We start from the raw sequence: 23,871 nt of genomic DNA on the forward strand, positions 1-23,871 counted from the left end.
ACCGTAATACTCACTATCAAATTATCATCATCATGTATTGAAGATCGTTTACCGGTAAGTCTGTTCCTGGAGGGTTTCTGGTTGAAACATTCAAAACCAATGCAGATACTTTGAAATGAAAATGAATCATTACTCTAAAAATGACTTTAGAGTAATGCTTTACAAAATGTTGATTCTAAAACTTGTTTTTAAAATTCTTTTTCTGTCCCCAAGTTACCATTAGCTCAATGTTGTTTTCTGTGCCACCGGCAATACCTTAGGAACACACCTGTTTATGCAGTTGAAAGGGTCTATAGGATGCATGTGACCCAAGCATCTTCAGCAGTGGTCACATAACACCCTGAGAAGAGCTGCATCTTTATCTACAGGTCAGTAACTAACTGTAGATGGAAAGGAAATATGGGCTCATGCATAATTCCACCTGTTCCATTCAACCCTATTTCGTCATTACAGAGGCTGCATGTAACGAGACATGCCACATGTTACATAGTCACAGTACTCCATCTAGTGGACTATACTTGTACTGTTCAAATATTAATTATGTCCACAACATATGATAACATTAATGTATAATGATGATGATAATGAATACTTTTACATTACTTTACACAACAATTATAATGAATTGGTGTGTACATGTACTGATAGGTGGTAGGCTACATGTACTGTACATACAAGGACAGGGACTAGAACAGAAATATGCTGAAAGTACAGAAACATTTAAAACATTCTAACATTCAAAGCATGATGGGTTTCTCCTCCATTGTTAAAAAAAACAAACCTGTATGTACATTTATAAATAAGGAATTCAGTGCATATTTCACTTATAATCTTTATTTTGTGTCTTTGAACAACATCATTATTGTAACTAACCTGCAGGTAGGATCAACACAACCTGCATTTGAGCAGGAAATATGTTCAGCTTTCTTCCATGGTTTGAGACGTTAAACCGAGGTCCTGACTGACTGGTCATTCATGGTTGATCCTATCCTTATCGCAAAGAGAACCATGTGGTCCTAAATTTCCAACCTGGCTCATTCTATCTGGCCCGCTAATCATCCCCCTATGCAATTGGCTCATTCATTCATTCCCTCACTCTCCACCTCAAGCTGGTGTGTGGTGAGTGTTCTGGCGCATAATTGATGTGCATCACCCAAGTGGGTGCTACACATTGGTGGTGGTTAGTGAGGTTACCCCTTCACTGTGAATTGATTGAGCAAACTTGCATTAGCCTATATGATTGGACTATGTTCTACACTTTCAATAAACTATTTTGAATGATTCTAGAGATGCACAATACTGGATTTAGATACTGTAGCCTACACCTCATCCTATTTGAGATGCTTCTTCTGAAACCGAAATAGGTTTTGCCGATAATAGTCTTGCCAATTCATCTGCCAGAAACATCTGCAGAAATGTTCGTATCTGCTCGGTGATACAATTCTTAAGTTGTTATCTGTCGATACCGCGATGTTCTTTTGACCTGCATTTTTTTAGCACGAGAGGTTATCCCTTGCTCCTTGTCAACTGCTCAGTTAAGACATTGTGCTTTGGAAAATAACTTAAAGAATAACCAACTAGACCTGGTCCATGGGGTTGTAGTAGATAGCCTACCTTCGCCTCGCAAGTTGATCCTAGAAGTAGGCTACTTGATAGGAAAATCCTATTAGCCTATCTGGCCCGTGTAGATCTCAGCAGTGCAAACATTTGAATATGGCAATTTTGGCAATTCTACACATACAACGACTGACTGTTACGAACCGAATTAAACGAACTAAAATAATAAAGGGCACACGAAAAACAGCCTAGACTACATTGTTCGACGATGCTGTCCTTAAGCCTGTCACGAAGATTTACTTTTGGGAACACTTGGAGGAACATTTGTGGCAGCAAAAATAGAAACAAACACAAGGTGGCGTGGCGCATTTGACCCTAGATTTTCAATCAACAAATTAAATCACCAAGCCTAAGCCTAAACGTGTAGGCATAGCCTATATCCTATAGAAAGTAGCCTAGCCTAGCCTAAGGTAGGATGTAGGTAGGCTTGGCTAGGATATAAAAATAAAATCACAGGTCTTCACAAATAACCTACAAACCTCTCTCTCTCACTCACTCTTGTAAGTTACACTTTCATCACTTCACTGTTCACTTTTTTCTCACGCCCACTTTCCGGGCCCTAAGTTACCGCTTTCAAAAGCCAGTCTCTCATTGTGTGACTTTCAGACGCCTGGCTTCCCAGATTAGGCTATAGGCTAGCATATAATGTAGCATATAGCCTACTCTTTAATTCATCCAATCTTTAAAGCCTGCTTTTTTCGGTTAGTTTCAGCAGTTTTTTTTCCCTTATGTGAAAATCAACTATGAACAGGCACACTCTGATAGTGGGTTTGTTGCAAGGTAAGACATCGACATTTCAGAACTCGACGCAAAGAATCTATTTATTATCATTAGACTATAACAATAATATAGCCTAAACATTCTTTAATCATTTTAATTAGCTGAAATGAGGATAATAAAAGTATACATTTAAATAACATGTAGGCCTTTAGGCTCAATCTTTTCTGCCTGACTTTGTGTTAAGGAATTTTTCTCCTTAGAGACCATTCCTTGTTTTATCCCTTGGTGAATAGGCTATACACGTAGGCCTATAGTTACATAAATGTGAATGCTGTTTGTTTAGCTTGGGCCTAATTCTAAAGCAGACTCGTATTTTAACTGGCTTATGTTATTAGTTGCATCAGTTACTTGGGGATTCAACTTGGAGAAAACCAACCCCAGAATATTTTACCAGAAGCCAGGATCAAACTTTGGATACCAAGTGTGTCATTTTGGACCAAAGGGCAGTAACAGGTAGGTTATGGTAAAGGTCCATATATGAATTTGCTTAACAATGTGCAAAGGTTTCATAGGCCTACTGATTCAAGGCATCTCATTGTTTGCATCCAAGTAAATGTAGGTTGCCAGATGCTCTGTTTTTCAGCCTATTAATTATTAGTTAATCATTTACAATATGATACAGGCCACAATGCGATGTGTATCACAATACATGTTGATTCTGAATAATTACCATGTCCAAAAGAGAATTCTCTAACAGCTGTTCTTCATAATTCTGTATAACAGTGATGGCAACACCTGGCTGTCATTAACTTTAAAACTTACAATAATATTTTCTGTTGTCTGTTATGCTTTCAGTTTTGTTAATGCCGTATTGATACAGCAATATCTGTATCGATACGTACATCAACAAGGATATACACACAATATATCGTAGGCTAATATTGATATTTTGAGCACAGCCCTAGTTAGAAAGTACTCTGTGGTTCCAGAAATGTTTACTGTACTTAGGGCCTGTCCACACGGAGACGCTTTTTAGGTTAAACGCAGAGGTTTTGCTTCTTCTTGGCCGAGCGTCCAAACGAATCCTGTAAACGCACTGCCCGAAACCGCACTTTTCTGAAACCTGGTCCCAGAGTGGAAAAATCTGAAACCGTAGCCCGTTTAAATTCGTTTAGACAGCGAAACCGCACATCCTGCTTGCGTATCGATGATGTCATCGCCACACCTCAGCTGCCCTGGACTTGCACTTATAGTATTGCCTAACAATACTAGTTTTCATACATGACATTACCTACGATTACACTCCGTAAGATAAATATCACAACTGGTGCTGTGCAGCGCCGATAGCTTATGACTTGGTGGACTGAACACTGTTTTTCCCGGTGTTTTTTTATGCATTCTAGCTACTGTCAGTGACGCGAGAGAACTTAAGTTATTAAGTGCGGTGTAAGTTTAGGCTACATTAATTTGTGCGTAGTGCCAGTGTCATTCATTTATTTTACATGTCTTACAACATATATACATGCATTCACAGTCGAGTGAAATCAGATATAAGCATACAAAGACGCTTAGAACTCACGTTAAGCCGATGGTAGCACACTGAATGCAAATGCGCGATTTGATGCAGGCAAACGTATTGACTGTTACTAATGAAGGTTTTATAACAATATTATAAATGTGGCGACAGAATAGCCTAGAACTTGGGTAAGCCTTGCGTTTAGTAGCCTAATTGCGGTGATAGCCAAAACTAATGTGAATCACAGACTATCCTACAACAAAAGAAAGTAAAGATGATTAGTAGGCCTACCTGCGTTAGCCAAATAAAGGACGAGACTGCACCCTTCACAAACCGTAAAATAAAGTTTATTAGTTTTACAGTTGACTACAGTTGACAGTTCACCATCAGTCCACACAAATAATTCTGGTTTCCTTGCACTAGCCATTTCATCGTAGCCTATTCTGTCTGTTTGTAAAGCGCAAGTTTTGGTCAATTTCTGTAAAGAAACAGTGCCACCTATAGGCCTGGGGTAAATGAAGTAACGTGTTGAGTCATGTTGAGACGGATCCGTTTGGACGCAAATATTCTTGATACGGTTCCAGGGAAGACGGAGGAAAAAAAACATCGGTTTGGTACGTGTGGACTAGGCCTTAGAATTACCCCTGCTTTCTTGCTGGATTTCAATGTAGCCTACTGAGTCTTTGTCTCATTCAGTATTTTAGTTACATCCCCACTGCATCAAAATGGAACTGGTGGAGTTTATAAATGTCCCTATACGGGTCAGTGTGAATTACTTCCTATGAAAGGTAAGGTTTTATTGATTACTGGTATGTATACATTTACTGCTGGTCTAAGAGAATCAACAAAGGTTGATGTTCAACAGCAGTCAACTTGTTCTAAATGTATAAGTATAAGTATACTCTTTTGATCCCATGAGGGAAATTTGGTCTCTGCATTTATACCAATCTGTGAATTAGTGAAACACACTCAGCACACAGTGAACACAGTGAGGTGAAGCACATACTAATCCCGGCGCAGTGAGCTGCCTGCTACAACAGCGGCGCTCGGGGAGCAGTGAGGGGTTAGGTGCCTTGCTCAAGGGCACTTCAGCCGTTCCTACTGGTCGGGGTTTGAACCGGCAACTCTCCGGGTAGAAGTCCGAAGCGCTAACCAGTAGGCCACGGCTGCCCCTGTTGTTCAGCCCACTGTCCTGATTTTACTGGATGATAACTATGTGTATGTGTATTAAAGGTACAGTCAGCGATCATAGCATTTCTGGAAATGTGTATTAAAGCAACACCAAAGAGTTTTTTGTACCTTAAAATAATAAATATTTTCAGTGGTTCATCAACTCGTAACAGGGTGAACGGCACTTCTGCATTCGCTTCGCGGCCCTCTATCGGCTATAACCGCACTATGTAAGTTTGCCAGATCGGGTAGCGGATCTGTAGTTCGATGGAATGAGACATAAGAAACTACAAATTTGACTTGCATCTGATGTCACAATACATCGTACTTTCATAAAATCATGCAACATATTCTACCTTGTCTGTGGACATCGTTATTTCCAAAGCCGGTGCTGGATAAACAAATAGTGCGTGCGACAGAGGAAAAGTTCTTTGGTGTTGCTTTAAAGTTACAGTCAGCAATCATAGCATTTTTTGTCACATTCAGCGAACATCTCACATTATCCATTGAAAACGGTGGAGAGTTAGCTTGCTGGCTTACTTTCGTTGGATAGTTGGTTCACAACATTTCAGACGTGTTTGGGGATTACAATAACGGCTTTTTTAAGAATGTGCAGGGTATTTCACGCATCACAAAACCCAAGCATACAAAAGCCAAACAAGTGACGTTTATCTGCAAATACGGCCACTTGGGACCATTTACTGAACTCCGGTTGCCATCTAACTTCCGGTGAAGTGATGTAGCTATATTCACTAGCTCCCTACACACTTTGCAGTTCACTTTGAACTGAACACCGTCGCTCCCTACGGAATGGAATATCACTTAATATGGCTGACCACCCTGTACAGTTCACTTTGCAGTCCACTACGATGCGATGGGAATGGACCCCAGGAGTTGAAGACTTCACAAATGTAATGCCAAACATTAGCATGTTCCAAACAAATAGGCCTACAGGCACTTTGCATGTCTTACCATGTAGCTCACCGTATCTGTTGGCTTGAATTAGCGCTAATATCATTGGAAAGCTTAGATTCCGCTCGTTCACATGATGTGTGATATCTGTATAGGTTTAGTTTATTTGAACCTCATCTGCCAGGTATTTGACATACCAGGTTGACACTTCAGCGTGAAAAATACTCAATAAATACTCAAAGCATACCTAAAGCCGGGAAAATGCGGGGGGAAATGTGCCTGGGATGACTTGTGAAGTAGCATCACAAATGAGAGAAAATTTAGAAAATTCCACAGACAGGGGGTGCTCTTGAACTCCCTCACCGTCTCTGAAAGCATAACTAGTCGATCTCGAGTGGCTCATCTTTCAGGCATTTGACCGACCGGGTTGACACTTCAGGGTGAGAAATTGGGGGTGTGACATGTGAGCGTGTGAAACTAATCAAATGTGTGTGTCTCATGGCTAATGTGTGAGAGTTGGTAGCCCTGTCACGTGACCGCGGTATTGCGGTAATGCGGTAATACGGTTACCTTCCCAGCCCTAGCTTGAACGTTAAAAATATATATATATGTGTCGCGACTAAACCATGGGAAATTGTGGGTCCCAAAGCCAGACCACTTAAGAACCACTGCTCTATATTGTATCAGAGGTATGTTAATAGTTTGTAGCAAAGACGCATATGTAGTTCATTTATTGTTGCGCTTCTCAAATGTAGGGGGACCCAAGAGCAAATCCTCTTTAGTGCTAAATATAAACGTAAACATAAACAAATTCAAAGTCATGTGCAATCACTGACTGCACCTTTAAATGTGCTTTAAGCAATGTTGGGTAACATCACTTGTCAACGTTCAAACAAAACAGAGAGCTAGCTCTCTACTCCCTCCCCCTCCCTCCTAAACACACATCTCGTCGGTGATTGTCTGGAATAGTGTGTTATGTTTTTATGGTCCAGGCTGGGCCAGGTTGTTTTTGTTGCTGTTTTTGGAGCTTGGGCTGTCCACAGAGACCGCATTTTTTTACAGTGTATTCAGGGCACAGGCAACTAACGGATGGCGAGGTGATGTTTGCTGTATGTGACAAAAAATGGTTTAGCTTAGAAACCGTATAACATCACTTAGAGCACCTTTAAGCTCACATGCTCATATTTATGAAAACTAAGATGTTCTTCAAAATTACCCTGCAGAATTCCCTGACAGTCAACTATGGAACAAATTAAGTTCACAGCAAAGCACTGCCATTTACATGATGATTGTATGGAATTAGTCATGTCAGATGTCATCTTTCACACAGATGTCATGACATAGAGCCCTAATTTGAATGATGGGCAAAGTCTTGAGTCAAACTAAAACTAATTTGATTACAAGGCAAAATCTTTTTGCTATTTTAACAAGACGGGTAAAACCATAAGCTCAAACACTGATGAGTCTGCTGAATTCTCCCACATTGTATAGCTACACGATAGCTATAGTTAATGCACAGGAACTTTGCCTGTTGACAGACTTTGTACTTTGCTCACTTATTAAATGATGCCCCCATAGTCTGGAATTACATGCATATTTCATCCATACTCTGATGTATCACCTTACTGAAGTTTTCGTCATGGTAGCGTCATTTCATTTCTCACGGTTGGTTACTGAATTAGTGTGACAGTTTCACAACCATTTTTGCATGTTCAATTCCTCGTGCAGAAACATCAGTTTTCCACTTCTCTTTTCTAATGTATTAAGGGAAAATACAACAAAATATTCCAGATTTCACAAAAGAACACAGAAGTTTAATCAATATTCAGAGGTTTTGGATATATCATCTGTTCAATCTCTCTCTGTAGTGAATCCAGGAATTTCATTGGGAATGTCACTAGCATGCACAGCAGACAGGGCCATGGTGAGTGTTTTTGTTTTCACAACTGTTAAGTTCCCTGTGCTTCCCCATAATTCTCACTTGTACACTGTAGTGTTCTATGAAACCAGATGATGGTAGGTATGTGTTGGAGACTAAGTATGTTTTTCCATGTCAATAATTAAAGACTAGATGTCCTTCTTACTATACTGTACTATACATGTGCGTACAATACTGGCCACAATAGCACAATAGCTGTACGATGGAAATCTGTTGTAGCCTACCTTTTGTGGCTAAACATTTATATTTTAAGAAGTCTTTGTCCTAACATTTAAGATGTAAGTATTAGGTGGCTTGTGTAATCAAACAACCTCCCCCCTCCCCCCAAAGAAAAGCATAAATCAAAATAGTGTCCTTCAGTGGATTTTTTTTTTTAGCTCTGGATCATGGCTATCCGGCTTGGAAAGGGAAGTGGCTGTCCCCTGTCCCCTTTGACCTATCCTGTTACTTTCAGTTTCTCCTACAACACTCAGGAGCTCATGTGAATATGGCGCACACATCTTGTGCTATTTTCACTGGTAGCCCTCTCCTGACCCCCAACTATTAATCAATATCACAAGGCATCATGAGCCTCAGCAAGACTCTGTGGATTCCTGGATTGAGCAAAGAGGTCATGGAGTGGACCAGTCGTGTAGACAAACGACTGAGTGTGTATGAAACGCTCCTGTTGAAGTTAAACAATCTTGTCCTTGCTTTTCATCCCTCGGTATCAGACTGTCAGTCAAACGTTTTTGTCTCGCAGGCTTTCAAAATGCTAATAAATCATTGTTTTTTACATTATTTTTACTCCTCTCACTCCTTGACTGCAGGTGTGTGGGCCACGCCTTATGGAAGAGTGTAATCATCTGACTCATCTCAATGGATTATGTGTGGAAATTAGCCAGAGATTCACAGAGAGTAAAAGTATCAAACCGGCTTTTCAAGGTAGAATTCATATGCTGTTCACACTCAAGATGGTGTGCTTTGTGCTGTATATTCTAATATTCCAGTATTGTAAGGGTAAAAAATCATCTTAGCTTGTGTGATCTGTCTTCAGTAGTAGAAGTGTCCCATAGTAACTTGTGTTTTTGGTCTCCCTCTAGAATGCCGCGATATTTCCTTGGATGCAGTAGTTCTTTATGATAGCTCCCAAAGCATCTCAGACCTTGAGTTTAGAACTATGATCGAGTTCATCAAGGCCATTATCCGCATGTTTACTGATCCAGGAACACAAGTAAGTGTGATTGTCTGTGTGTGTGTGTGTGTGTGTGTGTGTGTGTGTGTGTGTGTGATGATCCTGACACACACAAACTAGATCTTCAAATCAGGGTGTAGGCTAGTTAGTGTGTGTCAGGGTCTGGTATGTGTGTTTGTGTTTTGATGTGTTGTTGTGATAAAGGATATAGAAATATATTTGTTCTCATGGCAAATGTCACAATCTGAAAGTGCATTGTAGCCAAGGTTTTTTTTTACCCAGGTGGTGTCACTCATTGTTGGTCATCTTTAAGTTTGGTTTTCTCTAGTAATTAGTAGGCTAACTATAGTTTTTTCCCCTTCCCTTCACTGAAAATTGTATGTCTTTTATTGCTTATTACTTATTTAGTTTTGGTATATTTTTACATTTCAATACAACGAATGATCTTCTATTTCTTTTGATGTTGTTTTATTGTTATTGTAATCTCAGCATCACTGAAAATGAGGACTACCCTCAATGAACTTCTGAGAATAAATGAAGATTGAATGAATACAAAAATGGATGGAATTGAGGTGTTAGCTGAGGTGATGTGCTATGGACAGCTTCTACTCTAACCCACAGGTGGCTGTGGCTCAGGGTTAGTGTAGTTAGTGTGTGTCAGGGACTGGTATGTGTGTTTGTGTTTGTATGTGTTGTTATGATAAAGGATATGTTGGTCATCTTTAGGACGGGTTCTCTAGAGCAGTGTTTCTTAACTGGTGGGTCGGGACCCAAAAGTGCTACTTTATCAGATGTAATATTGGACCTTTATTTTATAGACTTTTTTGTATCAGTCATGGCCATGTACATAGGCAATCTTAATGTGACAGATCATGTTAGACATCAGTTTAGTGGTATAAGGGAAGTAGGCTACAACGCTGAATATTTAAAGTAGGGTATGGATTTACTTAAATTGAGGACAAAATGGGACTGAGACCCCAGTGTGTGGTCTGCAATGATTTGGTGGCACATGAGAGCATGAAACCATCAAAACTAAAATGCCACATGGAAACTAAGCACCCCTGTCAAAGACAAACCTGTCAAGTTCTTTGAAGAGTTGAAGACTTCACAAATGTAATACCAAACATCAGCATGTTCCAAACAAGTAGGCCTACAGCCACATTGCGTATCTTACCATGTAGCTCACCGTATCCGTTGGCTTGAATGCTAAAAACATATATGGGTCGCGACTAAATAAACGTGGGAAATTGTGGGTCCCAAAGCCAGACCAGTTAAGAACCACTGCTCTATAGTAACTCCATATAGCTGAGCTGATGTTCTGTGGACAGCTTTTACTCTCTGAGGATGGACCAGCCAACTCTGACTATATGTATAATTTATCATTGTTTATAATACATCATATATGTGACTCCCACAGGTGGCTGTGGCTCAGTATGCTACCGATAACCACGCTGTTTTCAACTTTGAGAACTTTGCTGCTAAAAGAAAAGAAAACCCTGTTGATCTGATGAATGAAGTGCGTCACGAGAAGGGCAACACTTACACTGCGGCAGCCATACGTTTTGTGCTGTAAGGAACTGCTATTTCTGTTCTTCTCTGTCTCTGCCTCTGGTTCTCCATGGGTGTATCAGAGAACCTGGTGAGAGAACATGAGAGAACCTTACCACACAAGAGTTTAAATGTCTGAGTTACAGTCTCTCTCTCTCTCTCTCTTTCTATCATTTCATTTCATCCTAAATTTTCTTTTAGTGAAAATATGTTTACTGAGGATAAAGGAATGCAGAAAGATTCAAAGAAGCTACTTATTGTAATAACTGATGGAAAATCCAATGACAAAACAGAGACACTTGATGCCGTTCTCCCACTGGCCCAAGACATGAATGTGACCATGTATGCCATTGGGGTAAGGGCAGTATCCTGTATGCCTGACATAACAAATACCATTATCATCAGTAAATAACAAAGCAGTCATTCATAGCAGATGTGTGATCACATGTCTCATCTGCCCCTACATCAGGTCGGCAAGCAATTTTCCTACGACGAACTGCTGAAGATCTCACTGAACAATTCAAAGAATGTGATGATGACAGAGAGCTTTGATGCTCTGAACTCTATTCAGAATGAGCTGAAATCCAAGATTTTTGCAATAGAAGGTATAGAAAGAAAACAATGATGTGAAAAGTAATGGTTGCTCAAAGTCAACTTTTTGCAGTTGGGTAGTCTCATCTGTGTGCTTATTATCTGTCCTACTCACCTGTAGGCACAGGTGCTGTGTCGAACCACAGCTCGTTTGAGAAGGAATTGTCACAGGGTGGCTTCAGCATTGCTCTGTCTGAAGTAAGAAACTCTCACCACCACACACCAACAATATAATAACTGAATAACTGTAATAACTAACTGCAATAGATGATGATTCCATTACACTCATCCTATCCCCTGCTCCCCCTCTCCCTTCCTTAAGGATGAGAGTACGTTCGGGGCTGTTGGGGCATACACCTGGTCAGGTGGGCTTGAGAAGTATGGTCTCGGGCTTGATGCAACGTTTATAAATGCGTCCGCAGAGGAGAAGGACTTGAGAGACTCCTATCTGGGTGAGAACAGAGCAACAAATCATTGCTCCCAGAGTCCTGTTCCTGAAGCTGTTCCTGATATGGTGTACCATAAAAAAGAAGACACACTCAGCCTAGGTCCAGATAGTGAGACTGAAATTGACCCTGGTCAGGCCCTTTTCCAACTGATCTCAACAGTTCTGTTGCAGACCAGGGTCAGACAACCTGGGTTTAGCCCTTTCAGACATAAAATCAGAAGAATTTGTATAAAGGGGGGGGGGGGGGGGGGGGGTACTCAAATGGGTTTATTAAAGGCTGCCTTTGTAAATGTGACACATACTGTAAATGAAAGTGTCATCTTTGACGCTAAAGATGTGAAGTTAGCAACAGGAGTTATGACAGGAAGAGTGGTGGTTCTAACAGGAAGCTAACTGCAACTGTAAAAGTTTGATTCTGATGTGCTTTCTCATCACACTTGTTATTGCGGTTGAGAACTTTCCATATTTTGTGATGAAAACAATGCTCTGTACATACATCTGTCTCACACTTAATCATGCTCCTCTTTTACTCACTTTCTTTCTCTCTGTCTATCAGCCATTTACTTTCTCACTTTCAACAAGCCTGAAACATAGGACAGGCATATGTATATAACATGGATGTTCATCTCCTCTCTGTTTCTTTGTAGGCTATTCAGTGGCTCTACTGAGTGTAAATCGGAGAGCAGTCTACTTTGCGGGTGCTCCACGGTACAGACACACTGGTCTTGTGCTGGGCTTCCAACAGTCTCATAATGACACCTGGACCATTACTTACAGGATACCCGGCTCTCAGGTATCAGTGATCCCAGAGCTACAGTAACATTTGATATTGTCATGGTTGTTTTTCCGAGGTGACTTAAAGCTGCAGTTGCCAAGGTTTTTTTGATCATATTCACTGAAACCGACACTATGCTCCGACAGAACAACATAAATCAGCCGGTTTTAGAAAAAAACCTGCACTTCTACCTCTACCTATAGCCTGTTATTTGTTTTGCAAAAATCCACAGCTCCCGGTTCTTCTGGTCCAATCAGAGCAGGGCTGTGTGAGATCTGACTGTCAATCACAGTCTGGTGCGCACTGACGAGCACAAACTTGATGAGAGGGTGCTCGATGGTAGTGGGGGAGGGGCATGAGAGTTGTAAATATTCAACATTTTGGCTAAGTCCCCTCAATCTGTCAGACTTGCCAACTGCAGCTTTAAGTTCAAGGCATTTTCTTTGTCTTTTTTGTTTTCACCCAGTTGTTTATTTTTACATCTGTAATTGTGTGTTTTGTTCATTTTTTACCCTCCCATGCAGTTTGGTTCATACTTTGGGTCAGCACTTTGCACGTTGACAGGGAAGAGTTACGGCACTAATGGACTGTTGGTCATCGGGGCTCCTTCCCACCATGGCAAAGGTGTTGGGGGAGAAGTGCACATTTGCCAGATGGAATATGAGGTGAGATGTTGTCAAACCTGCCACATGTCCACAAACACACATTCACACATCACAACTACAAAGACATTTGAGCATCTTAGGAAAACAAGCACAGACAGCACATACCCAAAGTAAGTTCATAGTTGCATCCCAATTTTATTTTCGCCCCTGACCTGCACAGACTCCCAACTGTTCCCAGCGCCTGAGGGGTACTCCCGGAAACGAGCGTGGCCAGTTCGGATCGTCTCTGTCCTCGTGCCCAGATCTGAATGGGGACAGAGCACCTGAATTAGCAGTGGGGGCTCCATCTGAGAACAACGGGAAGGGAAGCCTTTATATCTTCCTCAGCGACAGCAGGGGCATCAGGTCTGAATACAGTCAGGTGAGCAGAGATTCATCGTTTTTTTTATAATATATATATATATATATTTATTGTTGGGGCTTTCTATGCCTTTAATGTGATAGGACAGTGGAGAGAGTGACATGGGAAATGACTTGGGCCGTACTCAAACCCGGATCTCCGTGGACACGTGGACCCGGGTGCTGTAACCAGTTGCAGCACAGCACCCCCCAAATGATCTATTCTTTATTCAGGGAGAATATGGAGCAATGAGCTCATTTACAGCAATGCCCTGAGTAGACACATGCGCGTAGATTTAGTGAAAGATGAAACCTATCCTATTTTTGACAGTATTGTGTATATGTGAGTGGCCAAATAGCCAGCAGACTTTTCTTATACTAAAATCTACTTCTGACCATGTCTCAGTACTCTCAGAAAAACATAGGCTTACATTCACGTGAAGGTATCTACATAAGAGTGACATGAAACTGTCATGACACATGAACCCTAACCCTAACTCTGATTTCCTAATCCTAACTTGTCATGACAAAAAATGAATGACACTTAATGACAGGAGCACAGGACATAAACGTTTATGACTTTTTTATAATGTTTATAATGTTTTGGGGCAGCCGTGGCCTACTGGTTAGCGCTTTGGACTTGTAACTGGAGGGTTGCCGGTTCGAACCCCGACCAGTAGGCCCGGCTGAAGTGCCCTTGGGCAAGGCATCTAACCCCTCACTGCTCCCTGAGCGCCGCTGTTGTTGCAGGCAGCTCACTGCGCCGGGATTAGTGTGTGCTTCACCTCACTGTGTGTTCACTGTGAGCTGAGTATGTATCACTAATTCACGGAATGGGATAAATGCAGAGACCAAATTTCCCTCAAGAGTACATGTTTGACATTGACATAACAATGACCAAGGCCGTAGCCAGGATTTTTCAAATACAGAGGTCAGGGCCGTCGCTAGAAATGTTAACCCCCCCCCCCCCCCCCCAATAATTTAGCCAACAACCGTATATTTCTTCAGATTATAACATGTTTTGTTTATAACTTGAACCAACACACTTTTCCACAATATTATTGTTTTTAGATGCACCATCTGAGCCTTTTCCCAAATTGGCTTTGGATATTTATACTGGACCCTGCTCCATCTGTTATTAAGAATATTAGGAATGAGCTGCTTCTCCTCATCAGTGTAGCAAATGTTGCATAATTTGCAGGGTCATAGGCTGCAGATCTTGTAGGCTACCTTCTGACACAGTGAGTGTCACATCTTGACTCTCACTTGGGAGGGCCCTTCACCTATCATTTCCCTCTTCTCCTTCTTCTCAACTGCCTGATTTCTATCCCCCGTCACCTGTGTTGGATTTCTTAAAACAACAAGTCTCTAAATTACTGAACAATAATTGATATAATTTGACAAAAAGTAGCCTAATATTTGTGCCATGAGATAATATCCTTCACAACATTATCCATCCTATATAACATTGATATAGCTTCGTTTTCAATGCAGGTTAGCTAACTGCATCTCCACTGAATTTCAACATACATTTTCATTATTTAGCATCTCATTGGTAGCCCTAGGCCTACATTTCTCACCTTCCCTCCTTTTCTGTCTGCTCTTCTGCTGGCTTTCCAAAACGTTAACTTTGTGACAGCCTTTGTTCAGGTCAGGTGAATTAAGATTAGCCTACTGGCAGAAATTAACAAGACGTCAAGTTTATTTTGAAGTTTATTTTTAAACTATGTGAGCTGTGTTGCGTTCGTTAATTAGTTTAGGACACACTCCGCGATAGCCTAGGACATGTCAAAACGAAAGTAGAGTCGAGTGACGGCTATCATGTGACGGTTGATGCAAAGATAATTGTCTCGTCGGCTAGGCCTACTTAATAAATGAAACAAAACTTGAAGAAAAAAAATATACCGAGGATATGACCTCGGTGTCCTCTATGGGAGCTACGGCCATGACAATGACAGCGCAATCTGTGCACTACAGTTGTTGGAAGAAGTCAGGAAGATTGCAAATGAGTCTTTGACATGGTCATTTGGTATGGTAATTGTATAACGTACTGTACAGTGGATTGTGGCTCCTCAATATCAGTTTACAGCCACAGCTCTTCAATTTATGTAATTTCAGTGTTAAGAAGCACAACATGTCACCCACAGAAGAAAGGTCCCTAGAATACTGTAAAGAATTACCCTGTGATCCTGTTCTCAGTAATATGCATAGCATAGAATAGAAGATAGTGTCATAGTGTGGTATCTGTGGCATGTCTGGAGAAGTGTCAGTTTGAAAGATAACTGTTTGTTATGGTTATTCCAGTAATGTGTTGAATGTTCAAAACTGGGTAGGTTCTTGTGGTGTTTTACTGGTGTAAGAGGGCAACACAACTAGGAAATGTGCAATACAATATTACTGCCATTAGAGGCTATGTGGAATATTAATGGTTTAAGTGTGGTTCTCTTGCTCAGATTGAGGTACTGATTCCTATGTCTGCTGTGCTTACTCTATTTTATTCCTGCTGTCTTTTATGTGGCATGTGGCGTTGAACTGGTGTGTGTTTTGTATGGTAAGCAGCTGAATGTAGCACTGTATGCCCAAGACAAATTTCCCTTCTGGGACAATAAAGTTCATCTAATCTAATCTAATCTATTTTCAGTTCCAAATGAAGAGCTATTCTCCAAAATGCTCTATCCACCATTTTACGGCACTTTATTGATATTACCTGAAATACATAATTTATAGCGTTTTGGAAAAGAGCTCTTCAAATAAAACCCTGTCATTGGATTAGATTTGATCTACTGTGAAAATCAGTGAAGGTGTTGATTGCTTAACATGTATATCATGTGCATACATATTTGACTGTATAACTGCCTATAATTTCAGCAATAATGTAAACTAATATTAGTAAATTCGGTAACACTTTACTTGACGGGTGAGTTCATAACACATTCATAGCAGCTGTCATAAACTGCACATAAAGCATTCATGACTATTTCATGAGACATGACTTAACATTCATACCAAACCTTTCATGAATGTGGAAGACAGAACAACGACAACTTGTCAAAATAAAAGTCCAACAATCGCAAAGGTAAACTAGCCTACATTCAGCTGACCCGTATTTGTGTAACCTGGATACCATTCATTTAATCTCTCCAGCCTTTGTAAATATTTCATGAATATCTTATGAAGTCTACATCAAATGTCACTTTACTATACAAGTTGTGAAGTATTCGTAATCACCTGAGTTTAACACTGGGAGGTAAACTAGCCTACTGTACTGTACTGAATAGCTGACCTGTATTTCTGTAACCCGCAACGGTTGGACATTCCCAGTAGCAAAAGATGAGAAATCATCTGCAAAGGTTACATCATAAAACAAATACATTTTTATGAAACAAAAATTATTTGCTTGACCATGTTCTGTCTTTTATTTTGACAAGTTGTCGTCGTTCTGTCTTCCATATTCATGAAAGGTTTGGTATGAATGTTGAGTCATGTCTCATGAAACAGTCATGAATGCTTTATGTGCAGTTTATGACAGCTGCTATGAATGTTTTATGAACTCACCCATCAAGTAAAGTGTTACCGTAAATTCTTTTTATTGTAATATATATTTTTGATGTGTCCTGCAAACATTGCGTCACCTCAGCATTATCTGTGCCTTCATGCAGAGAATTGCAGGCTCTCAGCTAAACAGCAGACTGCAGTACTTTGGTCTGTCTGTCCACTCTGCTGGAGACCTGAGCTCAGATGGCCTGACTGATCTGGTAGTTGGTGGAAAAGGAAGTGCCACCATAATACGGTAAGAGAGAGAAAGAAAGAGATAGAGAGAAGAGAAAGAGAGCGAGAGGAGTGAGAGAGAGAGAGAAATAATAACGAGAGAGAGAGGGAGAGAAAGTGATGTCACCCAAGGACAGAAAACAGCAGAAGAAGAAAAAAGAGGGTGAATGTTGTTCTAGTTGTCAGTTGGTCAGGCTTTTTATACAACACTTCTGGTGTCCAGGTCCCACCCAGTGATGTGCCTGAGGGTGTCCGTCACTCTGGACCCACCAGTCATTCCGCAAGACAGCTTTCACTGCTCCAACCCCCGTGGCCTGGACAGGCCAGTGTCCACTGTTCATGTCTGCGTCACTCTCGAAGAGGTTCTCAAAGGAACCATACAGAGTAAGCGAATGCTGCATTGTCACTTTAGATTCGCACATATTGTGCAAACTGTTTTGTGTTAACATTTCTTGACCCCAAAAGCTTGGAAGTATAATAAGCTGTTTTTTTACCATCACCGGTATTGTGTCTCTTGAGGTTTTCATAGATATGTGCAAAGCTTCAGATGTGTAATGTTAAGTAACAATTGTTCAAATTAATCAAATCAACAAACGGTACAACAACCAGCACACCAGCACCATTCCCCATGACTCACATGGCTGTGGTGTTAACTTGGGTTACTCCTTGGCAGCTCCTTTTAAGACGGCGGTATCCGCATCCCTGGAGCTGGACGAACAGATTAAACCACTTCGCTTGGTCCTTTCATCCAACCGTCAATGGAACATGAATCTGACCGGCAGCCAGACATTCTGCCAGAACCTCACCCTCAACCTACCGGTCAGTGTGCCTCGATAGGTTCAACTTCAGGTTCCATTTATTTGCCAATTTTGTGTCTTAAAGTAGCAATGGTAGTGAAAATTGATGATGAAAGCACTAATTTTGAAAGCAACGATGCCAGTGATATAGACTGTAGACATTTAAACAAACCAAAGGAATTATTACTGATAGATTATATGTAGAAATCTATACATGTGCCGATGTTCAGCTGTTCTTGTTCCCTTGTAGGCGTGCATATCAGATTATCATGACCAAGATCTGTTAGGAACGCTAGTAGCCGACGTAGAGGACATTCCAGGGTCCAATGGTTTAAGGCCAATGCTTAGCCCGGATTGCCCCTTGGAGTTTTTGAGCAAGGTAATAGTGTGTGTGTGTGTGTGTGTGTGTGTGTGTGTGTGTGTGTGTGTATGTGTGTGTGTGTGTGTGTGTGTGTGTGTGTGTGTGTGTGTGTGACCACAACAATACAACAACATTTCTGATACATTTTTACTAACATGCACATCTCCTCAGTCAGTATGCATGTATGTGATATTGGATGTGTGTGTGTATGTGATATTTTGGATTTGTATCGGAAAGTTACCTATTTCCGCCCTTTTACGTATGTGACACTTGATATTAATTTCTATACAAACCAAGACGGCGGATTCCTAAAGTGGAAATAGGGCACCCACTAGCCCAGCATCAAATCTACACCATTATGGCTACTGAAAAATAGGGCGGAAATTGGTAGTTTTACGTTATGTAGCCTATGTGATGTTTTGGATATGTATGTATCTAATGTTTTGGATATGTGTGTATGTGATGTTTTGGATATGCATATGTATGTGATGTTTTGGATATGCATATGTATGTATGTGATGTTTTGGATATGTGTGTATGTGATGTTTTGGATATACATATGTATGTATCTGTATGTGGGACCCAGGTGCTACTGGAGAAGGTGTGTGGAGAGGATCACGTGTGTGTCCCAGACCTTCATGTTTCAGTAAAATTCACAAGGTCTGACACACATCAAAGAGAATGAATTATATTTAATATAATTACATTTATATTATAATTTAATATAATTAAATATGTACATTGTATGCCGTCATGACAATGTTATGCCTTCTTAAAACCACACTCCTATACCAATCAATTATTTCAAATATTTATGTATAATTACATCAGTACTTTTTTAGAGTTCAGTGTTTTACTTGTTTGTTCATTCCTCATCTCATTTCCTCCCCTGTCTTGCTGCTATATAGTCCAGTGGTAGTTAACATCAGTGGATTTCAAGTGGAAGTCTTGGTGGATGTGTTGAATAACGGAGAAGATGCTTCAGCCATTAAGATGGAGCTCCTTTTCCCCTCCTCGCTGTCCCTCACTAAAGTCAGACAGGTCAGAACCAAACCAGAACTAGAACCAAAACTAGACGACGGTATACCCATAGGGGCACGTGTGAACATGTTTGTTTGGGAGGGTTCCCTTTTTAAAGCTCTCTGTCTGTGGCCTCGGTGTTCTCCTGCAGACTGTGGATAAGAGCCCTGTGCTCTATGGGCTCAACAGCACAGGAAAAGGCCTTTACTCCTTTATGGCCTCTGACCTTGGACCAACTGTGATCCGTCAAGGGGCAAGAGTGAGTGTTAAGAGTGTTGCATACCATTCATTTCTCTTTCTCTCTCTTTCCTTCTCTCACACACACATTTTGATAAATTTTCACTGTTCATGACTTTTTTTATTATCAGTATGTTTTAGTGAAGAGCTACTCACCCACTTGACACACATTGGTTACCTTGGTCTAGTTTCCTTACAAGTGATGGTCAGATACAATCTGTGCCCAAATGTCTGAGTTTCCTTATGAGTGATGGTTAGACACAATCTGTGCCCAAATGTCTGAGTTTCCTTATGAGTGATGGTCAGACACAATCTGTGCCCAAATGTCTGAGTTTCCTTATGAGTGATGGTCAGACACAATCTGTGCCCAAATGTCTGAGTTTCCTTTCTTCTTCTTTGTTTCCTTTCTCCCTTTTTCCAGACAGCGATACAGATATCACTCATGGTCTTCAATCAGACTTCTTTAAGTGACATACTGTCTGTGAATGTGTCTGTCATGAGGTCAGTCAGCATCTCTCTTCCATTTTCTCTCAATGTCCTAACAGGTCACTTCTCAGATCCAGTTACACAATCCAACTGTTGTCATGTCGATTAGCATATCAATCTCAAAGAGGATCGAGCTATATTTGGTGAATTGTTAAAAACTCAAATTGTGGAGTAAGCAGTTAGTGTGCTTGGTTTTTTGACTACACCCTGTCTGTATTGCTTCCCACTCCCAGTGTCGATATGCTGTGGTTATTAGTCAATCGTGGGTAATTGCACCACTGAGTCCCACATTACGAGACCTCACTAACCTTTACTAAGATTCTTTAGGGAGTCTTTACTGTAGGTGTGGTTGTGCAATATGTAACAGAATGATGCAAAATAAGCCACTGTCCACCCCTCCTTCGCATGTTAACAGCAAGAATGAGGACGTCCTGAAACTGCAGGACAACTCTGCTCAGGCCACTGTGCCAGTGAAGCTGCCTTTTGATGTCATCGTTCAAGAGTGAGTTGCAACCTGCTGATCTGGTCATTCAGCTGTGGTCATATTAAATGTAGGATTAAAATGTGTGTGTGTGTGCGTGTGTTGTTTTTGTGTTTCAGGGGAGAATCTACTACTCGTTATATCCGTTTCCCAGACAAAACAGAACTCAAACACGAATTTAAGGTGCCCAAACACAAATGTTTCTTCTCTACACCTGGGGTCCGTTGCACAAAAGCAGAATTAAGACATCCGGGATAAGTTACTGAGCTGCGCTCAATGAATCCGAAACAAGAGCGTACAGGCTTAATTGGTTGCACAACGAGCAAGCCAGGATGAGCAGACACGGATTCATCAAGCCAGGTGAAACCTATCCTGGATAAGTGCGCGCTCACGGCTCCCTCAAATAGACCCCGCCACCGATCACAGATTCACTGATTCACCATGGCAACTAGCGGCTTCATTGCTTCTTCTACGGTGTGAAGTGGGTAGCGATAGCCTTTTCACAACAGCAACAAACAGCAACACCTCTGTTTAGGAGAATATTGCAGCTAGTGCCGCGACCACCAGGCGCGAAATGGTTAGGCACTCCCGTGACGTCATATTGTCGCATGACAGGTCAGGAATGGTGAGTATGTAAGAGTTAATTAATGATCACAAACGTTTAAATAATGACAGTGGGTCTAGGTATATGTGATAACAATGTGTAGTGGGCAGTGGAATAACTACTTGGTAACTTGGTTTCTGTTTGAGGTGACTGTTGACTGAGATAAGGGATGAGATTAAATAGATCCTGGAACTTAGCCTGGTCTGGAGCAGGCTAGCTCCACAGAATAAGTCGCCATGGTAACTTATACCATAACATATCCTGCTGCCCCCTATCCCGCTTTTGTGCAACTGGATCACGGATAAATTGAGCTAGGATAACCAAGATATCCCGGCTTAATCCCTTATCCTAGTTTTGTGCAATAGGCCCAGGTCTTGCCATATCAAGACAAAAATGCTGTGTACTGCATTATATATATTATCATGTATGATAACACCTCAATTTATTTACATTTTTTTGTTAGGTTGAAAATATTGGAGAATTGGCCGTGCCTGTTAATGTGACTTTTGTGCTGCCGGTCCAGATGGAGTTTGGCTTTTCGTGGTCTGTGGGCCTATCAGGCAGAGTAAGTGATTTTGAAGCGTTAGTTCATTTCTCCTCTGCAAAGAGGATATTGCAAAATACCACTCTGACACCCTATGCTGTAACAGTTACTCATGCAGCCTGGTTTATGCCCTGTAGAAATGACTCTGCTTGTAGAAATTCTGTAGAAGTGGCCAGTTCACTCATGATAAAAGTAATGAAAGATTATGGAATACGTTTCTGCAACTGGAGGTAACAAGTTGCTCTGTGTAATATTATGGGAAAAGTTAAACTCTGAAAAACAAGCCTGGACTAAAAAAGTTAGTCAAACAAGCAGCAAACACATACAGAACTCAAAGTGGTCATTAGGTTTGTACATGGCAGAGCTAATTTTACAAACACATTACTAGCACTGTTAAATGTATAGTCCTTCAATGCCCGGTTGTCCTATAGCTGTAGTAACTGATCTTCATTTTGACTCTGAAAGTGTCATGAGAACTATTCAAATCACCAGATGCCTGTTTTGATTGGAGGAAATATCAGCCATAAGGGATATTTTTCTCCAGACTTCCTCTTTTTCATATCACTGTTTGTATGTGTTCATAATATGCACGTCTGTTGTAATTGTTTGGGGGTATGTGTGTGTCATCATGTGACAGGAAGGACAAAAAGAGAAGTGCTTCAAAGAGAGACCCGTCACTGAAGAAGAAAACAAGGTAAAGGGGCTTTCTATTTCTACACATACAACCAGACAAATTAATGTAAAACAATTAAAATAAGATTAAATTAATTCAAAATGCTCTTACAGAAAAGATGAGTCTCTTTATACTAAAAACAATACCAGCTAGATTCTTTTCTTTATCTAAATGTAAGATTAGTAACGTTTGGTTAGATAAGCAGTTTTTGGAATGCTTCACTGTTCATTCACGTCACTGTGACTTCCCTCCAGGACTGTAAGAGTGATATCTGCCATCTGATTGTGTGTGCCATTTCCTCGCTGTCTGTCAAGAAACCAATCAGCTTCATATTCTCTGGAGTCATCAGCAGAAACACTAGGGTAAAATATAATTTTAAATAAGTATATAATAAATACACTTATAATAAATAATGCTGTTAAAATTACAGTCCTGCTTGGTAAAAAGCTTTCACATTGCCAGTGTTCTCACCCTGCCTTTTCCTATTGCAGGGGTCAGGAGTTCAAGTGAAGGCAGAGAGTTGGGCTTTCCTGTCCCTCGATGAAGCTCACTACACCCATTTCCCTGGCAGTGGAGGGCTATCACGCTCTGTGAGTCAACACACATTCCATCACTCCTTTCATTTACTCATCCTTATTGTGTTTCATTGATCATTATTATATTATGTTAAATGTTACTTTTGGTCACAGTGTGCTCACTCTCTCTCACTCAGATTGTTTCAGAGTTGGAAGTCCCGTCCCAAGGCCCTGCTACTGTCATTGCTACCGTCAGCGTATTCTGCACTCTGATAGTACTGTTGATCATCTTTGGGATTCTGTACAAGGTCAGTAACTAGAATATCTCACTGAAAGGATTTTGGTAAGACTGTGGTAGGACTATCCATCAGACATAACTGAAGCTACTATAAATGCAAGATCAACATGATAGTGAATTTCACTTCAATTATTCTTCTAACACTGAATTCTAACAGTGTTTTTTTCCCCCCACTTCCAGCTTGGGTTTTTCAAGTCCAGAGAAACACTCTATGGTAGTTCCCCATCTGAAGACGCTGCTCCAGAAGGTGATGGCACTACGCCCCCTGGTGATCAGTCTGCTGACACTGCAGAAGCCAAAGTCGACGGTGATGGCACATCCTAAAAAATGTTGTTGCCACAATTAACTTTTTTCCTCCTCACTGTGAATTAACTTGAGTTTTTATTTTTATATAGTTATTTTTATGTAACTTATTTGCCATGTGTCTCAAAACTGCATTTGCAGTTGTTTGACACAGAACAAACTGAACTGAGTTGAAGAAAAAACATAATTTGTTCGCAAGTAAGATTTCCATCAGGAGGATTTCATGCATTTGTAATTTCCGTGTTTTGTATTTACGTGTCAATTTGCTCTTATCATCAAACAGGAAACGAATAAAGTTTCTGTGTCTAATATTGTGCTTCGTCTTAATGTCATTGTATGTAATTCCAAACCAGGTCTCACCTTTCCATAA

At 40.7% G+C, this 23,871-nt stretch overlaps 1 protein-coding gene across 2 annotated transcripts; it reads left to right on the top strand.

Moving 5' to 3' along the window:
* The first annotated feature begins 2,198 nt into the window (after positions 1–2,198).
* On the top strand, positions 2,199–23,817 carry LOC121708873 (integrin alpha-X-like). 2 transcript variants are annotated; one of them, XM_042091797.1, is made up of 30 exons: positions 2,199–2,397; positions 2,733–2,850; positions 4,550–4,641; positions 7,804–7,859; positions 8,684–8,798; positions 8,957–9,087; positions 10,466–10,617; positions 10,798–10,951; positions 11,066–11,201; positions 11,309–11,385; positions 11,510–11,639; positions 12,283–12,428; positions 12,935–13,075; positions 13,236–13,436; positions 17,074–17,204; positions 17,406–17,566; positions 17,856–18,001; positions 18,230–18,358; positions 18,927–19,000; positions 19,249–19,381; positions 19,512–19,619; positions 20,019–20,098; positions 20,499–20,585; positions 20,684–20,747; positions 21,632–21,733; positions 22,350–22,406; positions 22,640–22,747; positions 22,877–22,975; positions 23,098–23,208; positions 23,379–23,817. In XM_042091797.1, the coding sequence occupies exons 1-30, from the start codon at positions 2,361–2,363 to the stop codon at positions 23,520–23,522; spliced, it is 3,420 nt and encodes a 1,139-aa protein (XP_041947731.1). In that variant the 5' UTR covers positions 2,199–2,360; the 3' UTR covers positions 23,523–23,817. The 2 variants fall into 2 exon arrangements, with proteins under 2 accessions (XP_041947731.1, XP_041947732.1); XM_042091798.1 differs by lacking the exons at positions 2,199–2,397; positions 2,733–2,850 and adding an exon at positions 2,862–3,337 and having other exon boundaries at positions 4,490–4,641.
* Positions 23,818–23,871: the final 54 nt, after the last annotated feature.

The sequence above is a fragment of the Alosa sapidissima genome, chromosome 5, assembly GCF_018492685.1.
Source record: "Alosa sapidissima isolate fAloSap1 chromosome 5, fAloSap1.pri, whole genome shotgun sequence".
Taxonomy (NCBI): domain Eukaryota; kingdom Metazoa; phylum Chordata; class Actinopteri; order Clupeiformes; family Clupeidae; genus Alosa; species Alosa sapidissima.

Excerpts from the sequence above, each read along its gene's own strand:
- LOC121708873 (XM_042091797.1), top strand. The coding sequence starts at position 2,361 with ATGAACAGGCACACTCTGATAGTGGGTTTGTTGCAAG. Across the intron at positions 2,398-2,732 it reads GATAGTGGGTTTGTTGCAAG|TTGCATCAGTTACTTGGGGA; the intron begins GTAAGACATCGA and ends TTATGTTATTAG. Across the intron at positions 4,642-7,803 it reads TGAATTACTTCCTATGAAAG|TGAATCCAGGAATTTCATTG; the intron begins GTAAGGTTTTAT and ends CTCTCTCTGTAG.